Source organism: Fistularia commersonii, chromosome 11 (genome assembly GCF_037954325.1).
Source record: "Fistularia commersonii isolate RoL2024-O1a breed Wild chromosome 11, RoL_Fcom_v1.0, whole genome shotgun sequence".
In the NCBI taxonomy this organism is placed as follows: domain Eukaryota; kingdom Metazoa; phylum Chordata; class Actinopteri; order Syngnathiformes; family Fistulariidae; genus Fistularia; species Fistularia commersonii.
The window spans coordinates 9183519-9203670 of record NC_141294.1 but is presented as its reverse complement, the minus strand read 5'-3'; the positions used below and the strand labels follow the sequence as shown (position 1 = coordinate 9203670).

Here is a 20152-nt window from a genome sequence, read left to right as displayed (position 1 = left end):
AAGGTCCAACTGGTTCAGGCAGGTGCGACACATTGATCTAAAATATGATCCCAAACAATACAATGTGACTCTTATTAACAGGAAGAGTGCATCGAATCCAGATGCTCTCTGGTGCAGCGCACTCATGGTCAAAAAAAGAGATGCGAGTTTGAACCGTCCAAACTGCCAGGTGCACGGCTGGAATGCAAAGAAACTGTCGCTTGTCTAGATGAGAACGATAGATGCAAAAGATGAATATAAAAAATCTTAAAACATAAAAAAATGATTACTTGTACAGGTCACATGTTTACTGTTTTGCATATTTGGCCTTTTTTTTTTTTTTTTTTTAAATCATCAGGGATGGTAGAGATGATACGTGCTGACGAACATTCATATTAAGGTCCTGACCTGTGTGTTGCAATTAAAAGAAAAAAAAAAAAAAAAAACATAAACATCATTTAAATGCCAAAAACCTTTTCTCTGTCTTTCCCATGTCTTTTTGTTGGCTCTCTGCACATCAGCAGACACAGCCTGCCATCTGCTGGCTCCCTGTTGGAACGCCGATCACCGCTGAAAGGGATCTTGGCAGTAGGCTAGATGGCGAGCGAGCCTGTACAGGCTCAAACATTAAATTGCCATCAACCCACCTGCCAAGAAATTTCAACTTTAACAGAGGCCTTCATCTCATCACGCCTTGATTATTGCATCATCTCCACCAAATATCTATTAATTGACTCCAGACAGTGGGCTCATGACCAAAAACGACTATTTACACGGAATCCCAGTCTGATTCAGAATTCACTTCGAGAATACTCCTTCGTGGCATCGCTCCCAGCTGTATTTGTGCCCTGGTTGTACTGTTAGTGGGGGCATGTTTTGAAATCCTCCGCTAAAGGTTGCGAGCCGTCCGGGAGGATGAGAACTGAAGAACCCGATCCCCTCAGACCCAACTGGGGAAAAATGAGTCATGTGTAGTTTGACGTGGAATAAGTTATAAATTATGAGAAATATCTCCTCGCACGTGTGTCTGACAGAGGCTTTTCATTCATATATGATTGCATGTTAAAAAAAAAATCTGTGACCCACTCCGCCTTTAGAGAAAAAAACCTGTGATAAAGGAGCAATTTATAAATGTTAAATTCAACTGACCGGCTTCATCAACAAAGTCTCTGTTTGTGACTTGGAGGTCAAGTCAGAGTGTCAGCAAGACACTCGCACTCTGCTTTGCAGTGTTTATCACAAATCATAATTGGAGAGCCAGCCTCTTAAATTCTGATTTTCAATGACCTCACACTAAACGTGCACTCTGATGAAGGGGAAGCCTCTGGCTCTAAAACACAAGACTACAATTTCTACTCTGCTCTGTACAAATGTGGCTCATGAGATTGACAGACACAATTTCCCTTGAAACACACTGCATCATAATTTGATTTCTGGCACGACACATATACTTTGAAAACGAATCAATCAATAGATTCCTGTAATCAAACATTTATGCGAGCTGTATTGAGAATTAATCCTATTTTCTCAATTGCGCGACCAAATCAGTTGTCAACCTCGTCACTTATGTGGTTTCATCCTCACTACTATTGCATGAGACCACTGCCAGTGGATACCATGAAGCAAGCGTCACACACACAGCTAACGGAGATCTGAGCGTAGCTAGTAGGATGTGATGGTTTATTCAATCCAAAATGTACTAAAAGTGATATTTACAGGGTTTACATAGTTCACATGTACAACAGATGTGGGAGGAATCAGAATCATGTCGCTCCATACAGGAACTTATTTAAAGCTCCCGTAGACCTCATATATATTTTACAGGCTGTTCTCCCACTGTACTTATTTGCCCTTAACAGTAATTACTTATTTACAAAATATGTTCTCAACTAGCACAGAGATTTCTTCAAACTCTAATACACACACTGAAAATGTTTGATTCTTGGCTACAAATGCAGCATTTAATCCCAAATCAGTCAGTTTTACACAGGATGTGATATCACTATCATTTTTTTTTTGCAAATGAACAGGACCCTGTTTATCCCAGTAAGCTATGTTAACTCCACGGCTGTATGCAGGGGAAAACCCAGTTCAAGGCTCACCTAGATAATACAGTTATGCTGTGCTAAAACTGGCAGGAAAAGAGCAGGGATGAATAAAAATAAAATAAAATAATAAAAAACCAACAGATTTCAAATATTAGTATTAGTCAGTGCCAGAAAAAGAGCACAGAGATGGCAGTATTTTGTAAAGCAATGAGAATATATATCTTGAAGTGGAAAAAAAGGTATGACTTAGGATTTAAGGCACCAAGAACAAAACAAAAAAAAGTGAGTGTTCAGAGTTCTCATGGAAATTCCACTGACTCGTTCCACACAAAAATGTTCCACGAAACATTCAGAATATGTCCAAATATGGTTTCTGTAAAAGGCACAGTCTCCACATTTTCTATATCCTTTCTGTATAATCCTTAGATAAAGAAGCTGGGACTTTTGAAAACAATTCAGACTTATTAAATGGTTCTCAGGGGAATTGTTCAGGGATTTTAGGACAACTGAACTTCGATCCCCAGATAGGACCCAGGAATACCGCGTCGTGTTGCCCATAGTCTTTCATTCACTTTGGGCCGTGTCAGTCAGATTCTGCAGCGTCTGCCTCCTCTCCGTCGCTGTGTTTGTCCCAGTCTTTCATGGTTGCACCCATCATATAGTCGTCTCTGAGGACACTCCACGCAGGCTTCTCCTCTGCACCAGCCATCTGAGTCTAAACACACACACACATGAAACATGTGTCAGTCCAAAGCGCACAGCTGTTAAAAAGGCTCACTTTGTGCTGAATACTTGAGGTTCTCCTAGTTAACTTGAGCTTCCAGCTCTACGTTGGAAAAAACAACAACAACAGTGACACCCTGTGGATAGTCGATTCAATTGCAGGGCTGGTGTGACCCAGTCTTGCAACCAGTTTGGTGACACTCGTTTGATAATGATCGAGGTTAAACACACAACACGTGAGAAAACTCGGGAGCTGAGAAGCATTTTTAAAGGGCCAGAGGGCAGGAATGGAGATTCAGCTTCCAATGGTTCAGGGATGTTGTTATTTTAAACGTGGCATCATTTAAGGCCTTAACAGATACTTTGCCCAAAACCCGGCTCATTCTGCAGTCTTTAAAGGCTGTCTAAGTAATGGTGAAGGAGGCTGGAGCTTCCTTCCCCTTGCTGTCCATGGCACAACTGTAACTGGCTTTAGTAATTGAAAGTGATTTCAATGAGTATTGAATTAAATCAAGTAGTTCTCTTTTTTAAATAGAGATGCTGGATAAATGTATGTGTATCACGCGCAACAATTTTCAGACTGTTATTTCTTATATAATGGCATGACCCTAACCATGACCATCACACATTAAGACATCAAAAAACTATTCACTGTGTTTTATAGGGATAAGGGAATCGATTATGTTGCCTCAGATGTCTGGTCAGGATCAGTTGAGCAAACCATTTATCTAGATTCCCTTCGCTTTGGTATGCTGGTTTTTAGTTCCTGATGTCATGAAATCAAACTTTCAGAGGCTTTTGAGAGTCAGACTTTGCAAAAGGTTGTAGCAGTTGCTGCACTAGCGAAACACAGCATGCGGTGTTTACACGTCATTTTCGGAAAGGCACACAGTTAAAAGCTTTTCACATTCAAATTCAAACATCCTGAATGTGACAATGAGCCACAGCAGGACAGTAAGAGCAAGACACATTGAGTGGCTTATATTGTCATGGATGTCCAATTCATGCCGGGACATATCGGCAACTAAACCTGGCTGATCAGAATCTCTTAGTTACAAAAAAACAACTTATTTTGTTGTCCAAACTTAAAAATGACCCATGGATGATATTGAACGGAAAGACATGTTTGATTTGCAGTTGTTTACCGACAGGCCCAGTGGGGATTTCAAGTGGATTTGTGTGCAGTGTATCACATTAAACAACTTACAGCAGTCTTTTCCGTCTTGATGGGGCCTCCTTCAGTGCTTCTAAGCACGTCAATGAAGTCTTTCTTAGATACAGTAGAGAGTATCTTTGCCTTCTTCCTCTCCGATCCCCCAACTTCCTTCACCTGGGTGTCAATTTTCTTCTGGTGCTTCCTCACGGCGTTGAATAACTGGACAACTCCTCTATGTGAGCACATGGACTGATGTTAGCAAACACAAACTACCTTCTAAGGATGCCTGAGAACAGCATAGCTATACAAACACACACACCTGGTAGCAATTCTCTGCAAGGTTCTTTCAGTTTCGCGGTCCTTCACCAGGTCAGGTTTCTCTCGGCACATCATTTCCCACGCTCGCTTCTTGTCCATCTGTTGCACAGAGACACAAGCACGCTCTCGGGTTTAAACTCATTACATCATGGTGAGTCATGCTCATCATGAAAAAATTGCTTCCTTTTGCCGATCTTTTCTTTCTTGTTTGGAGACCTACATATGCTCAACTGACACATATCTCAGCAAGAGGCAAGATTGTGTTAGAAGCCATTTATTATCAATTTCTTGGAAATTGGTCTTTATCAGATCTCTATCAGAATAAGCCTATAAAAAAAATTTGCTTGGCTCATTCCATGAAGCCACCTGTAATCTCACAGATTATGATCTAGAATATTTCACGTTTGGTTCTGTGGGTAGTCCTACATGGAATATGTTGCGAAGCAAGAAATAGGGGCGAGATTCTCATAATTGAGTTAAAAAGGTATTTTACTGGATATTAAAATTTTAAATTTGTTATATATATTGTTTGTTTGTTTGTTTTTTACCAGTAATGAAACCCAAAAATCAAAATAGCAAATTCAAATTAATTTTTGAAATAGCTATGGCCCACTGATCTCCCCGAACCATAACACAAGACATTGAATTTAAAACTAAAGGAGAAATCTAATTGCAATAAAGAGGATACAGTCCTAAACACAGAATCATATCAAATTCGCAAAATTGTGGATGTTAATTTCTAAGTGCAAAGTTATTCTGCCATTCATTGTTTTCAACAGCGGTAGTTCGGAGGCGCTAGGATACTGCCTTTGTCCCTCTGTCCTATGGAGGTTTACAGTCAGTCAGTCTTGTAGTCTCAAGCCCCCCCCAACACACACACACACACACACAAACAGCAGATGCCCAACAACAACCATTCTATCAAAAGAACAATCTAGGGTAGCTAAGATAACTGCCCAAGAAGTTGGGGAACTTGAGATTGGTAAATTTGGAGCATTATCCAAAATACCCCATATGAGTCACAGGAAAAGCTATTCCAGAACTTCTACAAATTCTGCAACGTGTAACAGCAGAAAAACAAAAGCTCACTGAGATGAAACTCTGTATTTGATTACAATGTTGTGACATTTACTGATTCACGTGTCACTGCTGTGCTGAGGTGGTCAGCCCCTCTGCCTCACAGCAAGACGGTCCCTTGTTCGATTACGAGCTCTCTGAGTGGAGTTTGCTTGTTCTCCCCTGTCTGTGTGGCTTCCCCCACCCAAAATAAAAACATGCAGTTGGTTCACTGGATTGATTAATTGCCCAGATGAATGAATAACAGTGGAATGGTTGTCCAGTATGTTCGTACGTGGCCCTGTGATAGAGTGGTAAGCAGTCCATGGTAAACCCCGTCTGGAGCCCAGTGAAGATAAGTGGCATTGAGAATCACTCTGTTAATGCTCTGTGTGTAAACATTTGAAGAGCAACTTTCTTAGGTGTCATAGAGGCAAGGCAACAATGGCTAAACTGATAATTCTAAGCGTCTCAGGTACAAAAAGGTTGGAGAGAAAAGTCATGAATCAAATCTGCTCATCATAGTAGGACATCAAGGATTGACAAAGGGGACAGAAGGAACTTCCTGCTTCATGAGACTGCTGACTGTCAACAGTTCACATCCATTAGGAAACATTCACCTTTATATTAATAGAACATCCTGGTTTTAAAAAATACATAGGTCCTGTTTGCATGCTCATTACCTGCGTCTTCCTCTCCAACTGCTTCTCTCGCTCTTTTTCTTTTGCTTTGTCCAGTTCTTTATTCTTCTCAAGGATACCGACTTTACTTTGGGTTTTCTTTCCCAAAATCTTGGCCATGGCCTCTGCCCATCCAGCATTGGCGTTGCCATCTCCATCATCTTCCTCATGATCTCCATCTTCTGCTCCATCGTCGCCGTTGATTCCCTCTCCTTCGTCAGACAGCGGTGCGTCGCTGCCGTCTTCAGACTCTTTCTCCTCAGTCGGGGGTCTCAGATCCTCTCCTGGGTCGCAGGGAAAAGAAGTTAAGTCACTTTTGTGACAACAGTGTCGTTACAAAACCAAAAAAGGTCAGGAACCTTTTTGACTGGGAGAACCATAAAAGCCACATAGTTCTAAATATAGTTCATTGAGAGCTATATAGTATTTTTAACGTATAACAAATTTAATATATATTACTTTTAATGCGACTTCTGGTGCTGCATGGATTTGTTCGAAGTGTCGCTTTATATTTGACTGTTTCATCGATGCAATTTCATCACTGTATATTAGACATACCCCAGATCCTAATGCAAATTACTTTGTCCACGAAGCCTGGAATGCACGGTAATCATTGTCTTTTTTTCTTTTCGACATCTTTTCTGTTACAATGATAAACTACTTGACTATCTGATCAAATTGATTTCTTCACCTTTACAATGGCCCGGACATGCTCGGGAGCCATTGGTTCCCGACTCGACCAACGGGTGACCCGTGAAATTTATCTTCAAACCTGGGAATTTCTGTTTACTTTAAAATGACAGTACTATGAGGAAATATCACAAGTATTTTAGAATCAGTTCCAAACGTTTTTTTTTTTTTCAACTCAAAATTGTGTGGAATTCCGCCACCGGAAGAGCCATGTATGGCTCGCGAGCCATAGTTTCCCGACCGTTGTTGCCAACAACTTTAGGACAAAACATGATTTCAAAAGGACAAAACTAATTTCTTGGAAATCAAAAGAAATGACATGTAAAGATCATGTCCAATAATAAGATATGAATACTCTTTTTCGGGTCGTATTTAGGCGCATCAGGAACACTTAAACAACATGTGCATTGGCATCTACATGCGGCCTTGCCGTTTCAATGTTAAGGTTTCACATACATGTTAGTAGAAACAAGAAAATCGAGCTGACGCAACATGCTAGCTACATGTGTCTCCTGGTGTAAAATTACATTTCTGTTCATTTTAAACGTTTAAAAGAACATACCCACTTCCGAGGTTCTCACATGTACATCCAGCTGGGTTGCCATCATGGTGTTTCAAAGAAATGGTTCCGTAGAGCTGCAGCAAATGCCGATAGTTCCGACCTGTAACGTCATCAAAACCGTAATTTGGGGAGACAGGAATTTCATTCATACAAAAGCAATGAGTCGGGTGAAAACGCCCGAAATGTTTGCAAAATAAAACGAAGATGTATTTGTCTTTGTTTCTTATTGTGTCTTTTCTGTCATTCTGTTTGTTTTCCTGGGCTGTTATGTGCTGCGCCTAGAACAAGTTGAAATATGTATTCAGGAAAACAATAGTAAAATTGTGAAGACTCTCCAAGTCAGTCCTGCAAATGTTATTTAAGTTTAATTTTCATCAAGGGTAAATATGTTTTTCAAAGAAACTTGTCAATGTGCACCAAAACATACTGCTATCATCATTTCATCATCTCACATAATTTCATATAGTGATCATATAGTGAATTGGCAAGCTGTAGCCTAATGTGGACTATTGTATAACCTATACAATCATCAGAAAAACCCAGAATCTCAGTTGTACAGAAAAGTAAAACAAGAAAGAAATATTTCCAAATTTATTAAATTCTAATTACTTTAGTTTCAAACAAACAAAGATTTGTAATATCCGCTGGATGTCATTGTTTGATTTCTGAAATGGAAGCGCATCTTGTTCTTGACAGGGTACATTCCTCAAGTATTCAAATTTGCCTTCTGAATATCTAATTTTGTTGCTGAGCTGTTGAATACAATAATTACTGAGAGTATGAAGACTTATTTCCAATGTACGAGGAAATTCCACTGACTACTTGTCCTGACTTTTCCTCTTTTTTTCAATTAATTATTCAATTGCGAATGATTTGGATTCAGTAAACTCTACTTTTCTTTAAAATGCATTTATTTATTTTTCATTTTGCAATTCAACTGACTGTTAAACAATGTAGTATGTGGTTCATAGCCTTTGCCATACATGATAGTAGCACATCAAGTAGATACCATCACTTTGCAGTCAGTATGACAGCATGGGATGATGAGAATGCACTGATCAGTGACAACGTGGCCAGAGAATGTTGCCATATATGTGACAGGAAACGTGGGTTTTCTGTTAGATCTTGGTGATTAGGAGAAACGAACTGGAGAGAAGGGAGAGTAGTGCAATCTGGAAGTGGGTGTGTCCCAATATGATGGCTGTCAAACAACAGGGGAAAAGGAGCCGGTTCTTCAGTTCAATGAATTCAGTTCAGGAGAGAGGACGATTTCACTCCAGTTCTCCAGTCTTCAGTGAAGCTCAAGACATCATGCCAGCGATTCAACTGAGTAAAGATATCTCTAATTTCTAAACATGTAACTGAGAGAATTGCTATGATAGGTGATGAATTGTATTTCTTTAGATTTCCAAAAGATAGTTAGATATTATGTCAACGCTTCTACAGGGAATGTTCTCAGTGTTTAAATTACTTTAAAATTACATTTGCATTCTTATTCAAACAGTAGACGTTGCAATCTGGAAAGGAATCAAAAGTTAAACCATCAGCGCTGCAGTCAGTGGGGCATTTGTTTGTATGTCAATTTCACATTTGTAAATAAGGTTATTTACATGGAACCAAATTTGTTAGTTTGCTTGTCAGGATGTTCAGAACGGTGTATGGTGAATATTGGGGGCAAGGATTGCACAACAGTTTCCTTTATGGAACAGGAATATAAACATTTGGATTGTTAAGATTTTGTTTCCCATGGAAAAAAATGTAATATTTTTTTCTATTTGAAGTGCAATGTAACAGTGAGTCTCCCTTACTTGTTTTTCTGTTGCACATATCTAGTTTCCTGGACAGTTAAAGGTTAACAAAATCAGAGTTCTATTATCTGACAAACTGGATCAACCAGTTCCAGTTTCTAACTGTGGAAAAGTAATGTGTGGCCAACAAGTCCTGATTTACAGGTTCCCTATGTTGTATTTCTGATCATGTGGTTTTCCATAGTATTGTGCTGACAGTACTGTGGAATTAATGTTACTTATCCATGTTAAGAAAGTATGTGTTTTATACTGGTTTGTAGTTTGAATGGCTCTTCTGCCTTATTTTTAAAATGTGTTCCCTTCAAACGGTCAGAGATTCTTAAAGCTGGAGCCTAGCCATTTATGTTTTAGGTTCCTAGTTTAGTTGAAATTTTTCCATCGCTGTCTATATAAAGCTTTATTTGTGAAAGAGTGACCCTCTTCTTTTTCTTTGTGGTGGCTGACACAAAAGGTGTCAGATATATTGGGGACAACAAGTGGCACATTGTTATCTGCTGTTATATGATGAAATTGATTGTTGGTTGTTTCTTAGCAAATGAAGGAAAAAATAGCTGTCCGATAATCAGGATTAAGAGAGGTTGACATTTCTTTTTTGACATCTTTCAGGAATGCCCAACTCTCTCAAGGAGGTGGCTCTTGCATTTGTACTGGGAGGAGTGGGAGGCCTCATATTGGGAGCCATAGAGAATCCAGTGGACAGAACTCTGTCAATGATGTGCTCAGAAGCTCCACTAAATCCAGTGAAGAAGCACGTCGAAGAAATGGGTGCTCTAGGACTGGGGAACCTTATTGGAGCAACAGCACTGACCTCTGCTATGACCTCTCTGGTCGCTGGTGTGATTTTGGCGGCAGCTACAGCTTCGGTCTTCGTGGCCACAAGGGGTTGTGGGGCATCTCACATAGACATGGCTAGCTTGTGGGCCTCCGCAGGACTTGCTGGAGCTTTTGGGACAACGCTCAGTGGAGCCACACTCGGGGTCATTATTGAATGGATTGCAACAAATTACACATTAGTTGGTCTCTTATGGGCCCTGGGCATTTTTACCATGATCAAACCAATCCTGCGCTTTATATTCAAGACTGTTTGGATGACAGGAGAGGCCTGCTGCACCCAGGTATCCACAGATTGGACTAAGGAGAAGGAGCAGATAAATGTTATCGAATTTCAGCAGAGAGAAAGAGTCACTGTGCAGGTAGAGCAAAAGATCCTGTCACTGGAGGCAGGGAACATTCCCAACGAGACTGAGCAAATGATGGAGTGGTCCTCAGAGCAAAAGCAGAGAAAAGAGCTTGAGAGGAAAAAAATGGAGACTGAAGAGGCCGAGCTCGAGCAGAGAACCATCCATGACTGGATCAACACTGTTGTGCTCAATCATGTGGACTTTCTGGCTTTTTCAGGGATACCAATGGCAGTGGTTGCCATGGTAACAGCAGGGTTTGGCATATTTGGTTACGGGAGCCACCAGTCTGTGTTCATTATTCTTTTGGCTTTAGTAGCAACCATATCCTATTTATTTTTTCAGTCATCTGATTTTAAGTTCTGGATGTTGGTAGGATGCATGGGAATGCTGGCAACATTTGCCATCGCAATGCTCACCCTACATGCAGGACAGGTGGTTGTAATAACTGCCATGAAGAGGGAAAAAGAAGGGCAGAGCATGCCCAAAGACGTCATCAGGTCTGTGATGAATGAACAGTCCGCATTAGAGGCTTTGAACACAGCTTTCTTTGCAGCAAAACTGTGTCAATTGGGTTTGGGAGCTACAGTTGGGGGACCACTGGTTAGGCAAATACATGGAGAGAACAGAGTTATAGTGGGGGCAGCCTTGGTGGCAGGAACTCTACTGGCTATGGTAGAGGCTTTAACCCCTGTATTAGGAAATGGGGGGAGGGCTGGAGCACTGCTGGGTGTGGTAGGTGTGGCTGGGGTGTCAGTGGGTGCAGCAGAGGCAATGATGGTGATGTCCTCCTCATGGATGGGCACTTTGGGAACCTTCGTAGGGTTGATTTTGGGTGTCTTAGGCCTGGGGAATGGGAACGTGATCAAGATTGGACTGCAACTTTCTGTTGTGTTTATCTTTGCTATGGGCAATCCTTTTTGAAACAGTGGGCATTTAGAACCTGAATACTTTCTGTGCAAAAGGATTTTTTGTTGGCTTTATTTTTTTCTCATCAAACATTCACCGTCCAGTTCCTGAAAAACAGCCTTATCAGCCAAGTACTGTGGTATTATCCTCCCTCTGTGTCCCACTGATCTCAACTGCTGTCCAAGACGTAGTGAGACCCAAACCTCTAGACTTCCACTAGGTCCATGCTGTGCTTGTAACCATATTTAGTCTCCTAGAAACATATATCAGAAATGTTGCAGGAGTCTATTACCTCTGATTTGCAAGCAATATTATAGTGCTACATGTGTCCAAGGCCACTCAAGTTTTCAGCCTGTACATCAACAAGTGAGGCTAAAGTATGGTAAAATGTAAATATTTTAAATCAATTTTAATTTTCAAAACCCTAGACAAAACATTGTTCACTGTGCCATGATCATACCCCAATATAGTAACATAAGATTTAACTGTACTTACAACTTACGTTAAATTCTACACTAGCATGGAATGTTTCCACTTGATGTCATCCTGCAATGTTGTTGCATTTATTATTAATGTGTTGTTGGAGAAACCAGGTAACAAATCATTAGGACAAAAAGGCATGAAAAGTATATGTATAGAAGAAAAAAACATTTTTCAAAGCAAGTGTTTGGCTTTGCATACCTCATACTGCACTGTTGTAAATATAATATTTTGTAAACTCAGTTTAGAAACCTGGGCAAAATGTGAGTGCAAAATCATATTTGAACTTTTTTTTAAATACTTGAATAAATATGTGTTCAAAATGTCTGCTCTTTATCTGTGAACTGATTTTGGCTGGCAAAGATCTAATATAAAGAAACATTGCTATATATTTGAGGTCACAGTTTTTACTTTCTCTCTTGGTATATCCTGCACTTAAGGAATTAAACAATGTTTGGGTTGTGAATCTTATTAGTGCTTTAAAATGCCCTTTAAATGTGTATACTCTGTGTGAGAACTGGCCTGATTAAATTCCCATGAGTCTACTAAGCTCATTAAGCTATTGATAAAGTATACGATGTTGTGTTTTGTGGCCAGAGACCGATAGAAAAACCTTGGTTTCTCAAAATTAGATGATACTTGCAGATTGTGTGCAAATCCAGATTAATTCCAAATCAGTTTTGTCTATTATTTTAACATAACATTTATTTTTTTGGCAATTTCACTATTTCTCCCACTAACACCCAGCATCCCTGGTATAGTTAAAAACACAATGCCTCCAGCTTTTGAAAAGTGCTAATTCAAAAGATTACATTGAAGATATTCAAAAAGTATATAAGATGTTCAATTATTCAAACAAATTGAGAAATCATTAATTCCAATCAAAAATCTGACTCTGATAAAGGATATACCTAGTTCTGTGATAGGTGGCGATGTGTTAAGTCTAATTTATATCAACAAACTCATAATTGTAATTATCTAATATGATTTGTTGTCTTTTCAATCATTTGATATTTTAATATTGTGCATTTCATGTGTAGGACGACATAACTGGTATTGTACGAAACACATTCTCAACTGTGTTTAAGTATCTGGGATATCTGCGGATATTTTTCTGATCACAAAAATTACTGTGGCAAATCGCAAGTGAAGTTGAATTAAACTTTAATTATACCTGCATTCGTGTGGAATCTGTTTTTGCATCTTAAATTCCATAACAGCTGATATGGATGCATGATGTTCAGTAAGTCACCACTGTAGGGCAGTAAAGACTGAAAAGCAGTACTTGTTTTTTGGGCCACTCCTTTCCCTGAGACCCTCTTATCTTGACAGACAAGATGAGGTCTGCTGCCTCCACCTGCAACTCAAAGCGACACAAGGTCAGATTTCTCTGGATTGCGTCTGGTAAGCTTATTTCCACTTACTGTCAGAGCGGAGCCTTCTTAATCCCTCCAATGTCTCATAGCTGTGGATTACATTTAACCTAATTATGTTGCAACAATAATATCAAACTGGGGAAAGTGAGTCAAGTCTCTATTTTTTGGTATCATACTGGAATAAAATAATATTTACACCTGGGATGAGTGTTTTACCACTCACTGCAAGGACATATATAATATTATGATACATATTTATAATGCTGTGGGTCTAATGTTTGTCTCCATGATGTTTTGGAGTCTGATACTTGGAAATCATCTCTCTAAATATATATATATATATATATATACATTAATCACAGTACAGTCACATCATACATACAGAGCTATGAATCTGCAGCTGTTCAAATAGAAAAAAATATTCAAGATAAAAAAAAAGCAAATTTAATTTATATTCGATACATTTATGTCTCATTCTATCTTTCCGAAAAAAAAAAATGCTGGGCCTAATTGTCAGGAAAGAATAAGCAAATTTGTATATGTATTTTGATGAGATCCAGCAGGATTCCTGTAGGGCCCCAGACCTCAATTAAAGAAGCCGTGTTCACTGTGTTGAACTATTTATTTTTATGTGGTGGGAGTGGTGCCTGGGGCTCCCTGGAAAGAGACTCGTCCAAGCTTCACGCATATTAGCCCTGACACAATTCTGTAATTATATAATTATATTATGTGCAAATTTTCAAATGTACTTTTGGATCCATTATATTTAAGAAAATAATTTATTTGGTTTTAAATGCCAGTGTCAGAGATGTGGACTTTCCTCATGTCTCTTCACTGAAAGATTTACAACTTTATATCACTTTCTCCCTGGCGGGTTGTAAGCACTGGGCGTGTTGCTCTGTGACCCAGGCTAACTCTGGGGGTTTCCTCCTTCCTACTCTGCTGCGCTCAAGGGGAAGTGGTCCATGTCCACCCACATCTTTCCCACGCAGCCCCCGTTCGGGCCGCCTGGGGTCAGTGTGGGTCATCGCCCTTCTGCCAGCTGCCATCACTCACGAATGAACCCACAAAGGAAGACACCGGACATGCTGAGAGTCATACACGTGTCCTTTAGATGTGTCTGCTCAACGAACGAAAACAAGCATTTACAACAAAGAAACGACCACTTGGCAAACAGCTTGCTGAACTGAACAGCTTCATTATTACATGCCAGCAGACAAGTTCTGTGATGGGAATTTAGAAACAGAGAAAGTGGTGATATGAAAGAGAACCACATGAATTTATGAGTTAGGTAATATCACTTAAGTTATTTTGAGTAGAAGGAACACTGAAAAAATATACATTTTTCATCAAAAATTGAATTATTTCAAGTCTGTGCTACCACAATCTCACTACCTTACCCGTTCACACGTGTCATACCCTAACTCTATTGTCTATTTTATACTTGTTAGTCTCAACCCATTCACATCCTGCTTATTTTAGTTTATTTATTTTGGTTGTCTTTTTTCACCCTACTGTCTTTTTTTTCTCCAATCTGTTGTCCATTCTTATCCTTGATATTGTTTCTGTTGTTCTCTCTGTTGTCTATTTATTTGTGGATTTCTTTTACTATTTTCTAATTGTCTTCTTATTGTCTCTCTATTTATATTTCTATTCATATTTATCGACACTATAACTGTGGCGCTGCTGTGACAAAAGAATTTCCCCAATGGGGATCAATTAAGTTTATCTTATCTTATCTTTTTTCTCTTTACAAATTTGCTGTTATGGTCAAATCCAAGATCATGGTGCTCAACCGGACATGGGTGGAATGCCCACTCCAGGTTGGGCAAGAGGTGCTGCCCCAAGTGGAGGAATTCAAGTATCTCTGTGTCTTGATCATGAGCGAGGGAAGGATGGAGCGGGATTATTAACAGGCGGATCGGTGCAGCTTTGTGCAGCAATGCGGATTCTGTACTGGTCTTTCATGGTGAAGAGGGAGCGGAGACAGAAGGCGAAACTCTCAATTTACCGGTCGATCTACATTGCTATCATCACCTATGGTCTTGAGCTGTGGGTAGCGACCGAAAGAACAAGATCGTGGATACAAGTGGCCTTGATGAATTTCATCCGCTGGGTGGCCAGAATCTCCCTGAGAGATAGTATGAGATGTTCGGTCATCCGGGAGGAGCTCAGAGCCGAGCCGCTGATTCTCCTCATAGAGAGAAATCAAATGTGGTGGCTCAGGCAACTGGTCTGGATGCCTCCCGGGGGAGGTATCCCGGGCATGTCCATCTGTGAGGAGACTACGGGGAAGACCCAGAACATGCTGGAGAGACCATGTCTCCAGGCTGGCCTGGGAACGCCTCAGGGTCCCCCAGAGGAGCTAGACCATGTGGTGGGGGAGAGGGAGGTCTGGGTCTGGGTCTGCTCAGGCTGCTGCCCCTGCGACCCGACTCCGGATAAGCGGGGGAAGCTGGATGGATGGTGTTATTTTGAATTGTTTAAAAAAACATATTTATATAAATTGACTGGACTTTTATTTGCAAACCAAAATTGTAATTGAAAGGCTCAAATGTAAACTCAACTAGTGCTTCAACTGTATTTTCTGGTATGATCTTTTACTTCACAATCACAATAAAAAAAAAAATTGAATATGGCATAAATGCCGTTCAGATATTTTCAACAAATACTCAAAAAGGACTTGGACAATTACATTCTGAACAACAAAATGATTTTTTGTCAACTACAAAAAACGTGGTTATTGAAGAGGCTGCCTGAAAAAGATGTGGAAAAATTGTCTTCAACGCGTCTCAGGCGTTAATTCCATCCCAATTGATTTACATTGAAATTGTGATTTTTAACATTTTACCTACCTGCAGAACAAAACAAAATGTTGAGAGGCTGTGATTATTTCTTACACTTCTATAAGATAAGCCTTGACTGTACTATACATGGATATGTACAGATGTCGGAGACCCTCACACAGAATACTGTGAACTTGGCTGGAATTGACAAGCGCGGGTCAGGCAGCAGATGCCTCCCAGTCGGCCTAGATCTCAGAAAACTGCAAGGCCATAACACATGACATAAAACAGCATGTGTTCCATGCTTTGTTGCCTCCCGGTTTTCAAATCTCATATTGCACGGAAAAAGTCAAAAGGTGTTCAGTCCAGGAGAGGGAGGTACTAAAACAGGCACTTTGTGCAGATTATGAGCGACTGCATTTTGACCACTATATTTTATTTATCCAAAAGACCAAACAGCTGATCTTTGTAACAGCAGTTCAATAAAACACAAAAAGTTCAAAAATACAATATATATATTTCAAAATACAAATTATCACATTGGTAATATTTATGACTGTTGAATTACAATTACAAAGACAGGAGAAGGGGGCACTGTGGCACAGTGGATTTGCACTTCTGCCTCACAGAAATAAGGCCCCTGGTATGATTCTGACAGGTGGCCTTTTGTGTGTTCTCCCCATGTCTGTTTGGGTTTCTTCTGGGTTTTCTCGTTTAGACACCATAAAATTTCCAGATGTATGAAGCGAGTGAATGGTTGTGTGTCTATATGTGGCTGTGTGATCAACTGGCGACAAGTCAATGGTCACCAACCCCTCTTCTCGCCCAGTGACAGCTGGGATAGGTTGCGACGCTGACTACAGAATAAGCGAAAGACAGAATGAAAGGCAGGAGGATCACCAGCAATAAGCACCATGGTCCTGCATCTAAAAGTATTATCTATGTTACCTGCTGAATTTGACCATTATGTGTTTCGAGTGGTCTGTGGGCTGAAAAGTAGCATTTGTTGAATGGTATTGTTTTAGTATGACCTCAAGCAGAAACAACAGATCATATCACCAAATCTTTTGAGTTTCGTACTTGATTGACATTTTTCTTCAGTGTTAAATTATAATTTAAAACCAACACAACCTCGTTACCCTTGATGGGGTGTTGGCATCCACATATTGTATTAGAGATTGAATTTGTTTTACATAAACCTCTTTGACTGAACCATTAAGAATGTGCGCCATTTTCTGGATTCTATTTTGGAGCTTCCCAAACCTGCACACACCTGAGACATAATCAAAGGGAGAAACTAATGTGAAAGGAATGACAGTTTGTGGTTGTTTCTGTTTTCTCACCCTCATGGCTTTCTTTCCTGCACTGGATTGATAGAATTGAAATATACCAGCCAGGCGCCAGGATGAAATGTACATTTCTTCATGGTGAGGCAAACCATTGTCATCGAGAGTGAACACCTTGCAGTCACAATTCACTTCAACACTTCACTCTCACATTCTACCAGCCATCCATCCATCTTCCCCGCTTATCCGGAGTCGCAGGGGTAGCAGCCAGAGCAGTGAGGCCCAGACCTCCCTCTCCCCGGCCACATGGTCCAGCTCCTCTGGGGGACCCCAAGGCGTTCCCAGGCCAGCTGGGAGACATAGTCTCTCCAGCATGTCCTGGGTCTTCCCCGTGGTCTCCTCTCAAATGGACATGCCCGGAACACCTCCCCCAGGAGGTATCCAGACCAGATGCCCGCGCTACCTCATCTGAATCGCTCTACTCCAAGCTCCTCCCGGATGACCGAACTTATTTCTTTGGGAGAGTCCAGCCAGGAGGAGACTCACTGCGGCCATTTGTATCTGCGTTCTCGTTCTTTTAGTCACTACCCACAGCTCATGACCAAAGGTGAAGGTGGGATTGTAGATCGACCGGTAAATTAAGAGCTTTGCCTTTTCGCTCAGCTCCCTCTTCACCACGAACGACCGGTACAGAGTACGCATCACTGCAGACGCAGCACCCATCCGCCTATTGATCTCCTGCTCCATCCTTCCCTCACTCTTGAACAAGGCCCCAATATACTTGACCTCCTCCGCTTGGGGCAGGACTTCTTCCCCAACCCGGAGTGGGCATTCCACCCGTTTCCCGTTGAGCACCATGGCCTCGAATTTGGAGGTGCTGATCCTCATCCAGGCCGCTTCACACTCGACTGCGAACTGCCCCAGTTAGAGCTGGAGATAATGACATGATGAAGTCAACAGAAACACATTGTCTGCAAAAAAAAGAGACTCAATCCTGCAACCCCTAAAAAACGGATCCCCTTTGATGCCCTGGCTGCGCCTGGAAATTCCATAAAAGTTCTGAACAGAATCGGTGACAAAGGGTAGCCTTGGCGGACTCCCACTCTCGGATCTGACTTACAACTGGCTTACAACCGGCAATGCGTACCAAGATCCGACATGATCATACAGGGACCGAACAGCCCGTGAAACGAGGTTCAGCCATCTTCAGCTCTGGAAATAGATGTGTCTGCTCCAGAGTCCCCGAGCTCTGCTTCCACAGTGGAAGGGGTTTCAACAGGGTTGAGGAGGTCTCAGAAGTATTCCTGCCACTGATCTACAACGTCTTGAGTTGAGGTCAGCAGCACCCCGCTCTCACTGTACACAGTGTTGACGGAGCCCATGCCCGAATATTTGCCTCGTCAACCGCCGAAGCTGCATGCTGACGCTCCCAAACTTGTATGAGGGACATGAGGGTCTGACCAGCATCCTCCCCCACCATCAGAGCCAGCTCACCACCAGGTGGTGATCATTTGACAGCTCCTCCCCTCTCTTCACCAGAGTGTCCAAGACATGCGGCTGCAAGTCCGACATTACAACCACAAGGTCAATCAAAGAACTGTGGCCTAAGGTGTGTTGGTGCCAAGTGGACATATGGACACCTGCATGCTTGAACATGTTGTTTGTTATGGACAATCTGTGACGAGCACAGAAGTCCACTTACAAAACGCAGCTCGGGGGGCCATTCCTCCCAATCACACCCTTACAAGTCACACTGCCGTTGCCCACATGAGCGTTGAAGTCTACCAGTAGAATGAGGGAGTCCCTGGTAGGAGTGCTCTCTAGCATCCCCTCTAGGAATCCCAAGAAGGGTGGGTAAACTGACCTGTTGTTGGTTACATAGGTACAAACAACAGTCTGAAGCCTTCTCCCCAAAGTGGTGGGAGGCTACCCTCTCGTCCACCAGGTTGAACCCCAACGTACAGATGCTGAGTCGAGGGTCAATCAATATGCCCACACCTGCCTTTTGTTTGTTTATTAGATTTTCTCGACAGCCAGTGGCCTGAAACTGATTTCATCTGAGCTAGATCAATTTAATCCTACAAAGCATATCACTGGTGTTGTGCCCTCATCTACCATCTGATTGTGCTCTGTGGCAAAAGTTGTATTTCATGGCTTGCATGTGTTTTTGAAACGGATGGCAACTTTAGTGGTGGGTGGGATAATTAAATTAAGTGAAATTAGTGGAATTGAGTGAAAACATCCATTAACTATTTCAAATGATACGTTGGATGCAAAAAAACAACGCAACTGAGCTTTAACATGAAGTCGATTTAGCAATAATATTTTACATCCACTCAACGTCCACTCCAGCTCTGATTTTAACCAAAGTTGCGTTCTACTTTGCGTCAGTAGTTGGTGTAAAAGTGTTTCAGAAATAATGCCTGATGGGACAGGTTATCATGTATCAGGGAGACACAGTGCACACAGAAAATTATGCCTGTTGCGCTAAAACCCCTGAAGCCCACCAGTGGTCTGGAAACTTATCCTACCCGGTATAACGGTCAGAGACATGTTGCTGGATTGAGGCGGGCTGCTTGTCTTTTCACTCAGGAGCTCTCCATTGCTCTATCTGTCCTTGCTCAGCTGAAGTTTGATGACCAGATCACTGAGATCTGATCCAAAACTTCCCTGCTGGAGATTAGCTGGGGTGACCGCAGCTAATCTAGCCCCGTTATTTTGATTTACTAACACTAATACAGCACATCCCTTACCCCCTGCTTCGCTTGTGACTGCTTCAACCCTTTTGACCTTCTGCCTGAGGGGATAAAAAAGGCTAGGTGGGATGGATGGACAGACAGAGGAGGGGGGTGGGGGGGTTTCAATAGGGACGCATCTCTGTAGCCATGATATGATTTAAAGTTACCTCTTTAAACTTGTCAAGCTGGTTGTTTCTTGTGATGAAGTGAATGCTGAGTTTCATTTCCTGGTATCTAATGATGTTATCAAAGGGTTTAATTGCATTAATATCATTTGCTCATTTCCTGGGAGGAATCCAGCTCGTTGTTCCTAAAACTGAATTTGGATGGTTCCTCTGTTTCTCTTGACATTGATCAGTCCAGACTTCGACAAAGCGGT

The 20152-nt window shown here is 41.3% G+C and overlaps 2 protein-coding genes across 2 annotated transcripts; one reads left to right on the top strand and one right to left on the bottom strand.

The window, feature by feature from the left end:
* Window positions 1-1639: 1639 nt before the first annotated feature.
* rrp15 (ribosomal RNA processing 15 homolog) lies at window positions 1640-7261 on the bottom strand. The gene is made up of 5 exons (XM_086154884.1): window positions 7213-7261; window positions 5964-6244; window positions 4226-4323; window positions 3958-4138; window positions 1640-2742 (listed from the first exon to the last, which is right to left on the bottom strand). Exons 1-5 carry the CDS (start codon window positions 7256-7258, stop codon window positions 2611-2613), a joined length of 738 nt encoding a protein of 245 aa, XP_086011010.1. The 5' UTR covers window positions 7259-7261; the 3' UTR covers window positions 1640-2610.
* Window positions 7262-8456: 1195 nt separating this feature from the next.
* Window positions 8457-11915, top strand: LOC147229417 (uncharacterized). The gene is made up of 2 exons (XM_086154883.1): window positions 8457-8542; window positions 9627-11915. Exons 1-2 carry the CDS (start codon window positions 8524-8526, stop codon window positions 11120-11122), a joined length of 1515 nt encoding a protein of 504 aa, XP_086011009.1. The 5' UTR covers window positions 8457-8523; the 3' UTR covers window positions 11123-11915.
* Window positions 11916-20152: the final 8237 nt, after the last annotated feature.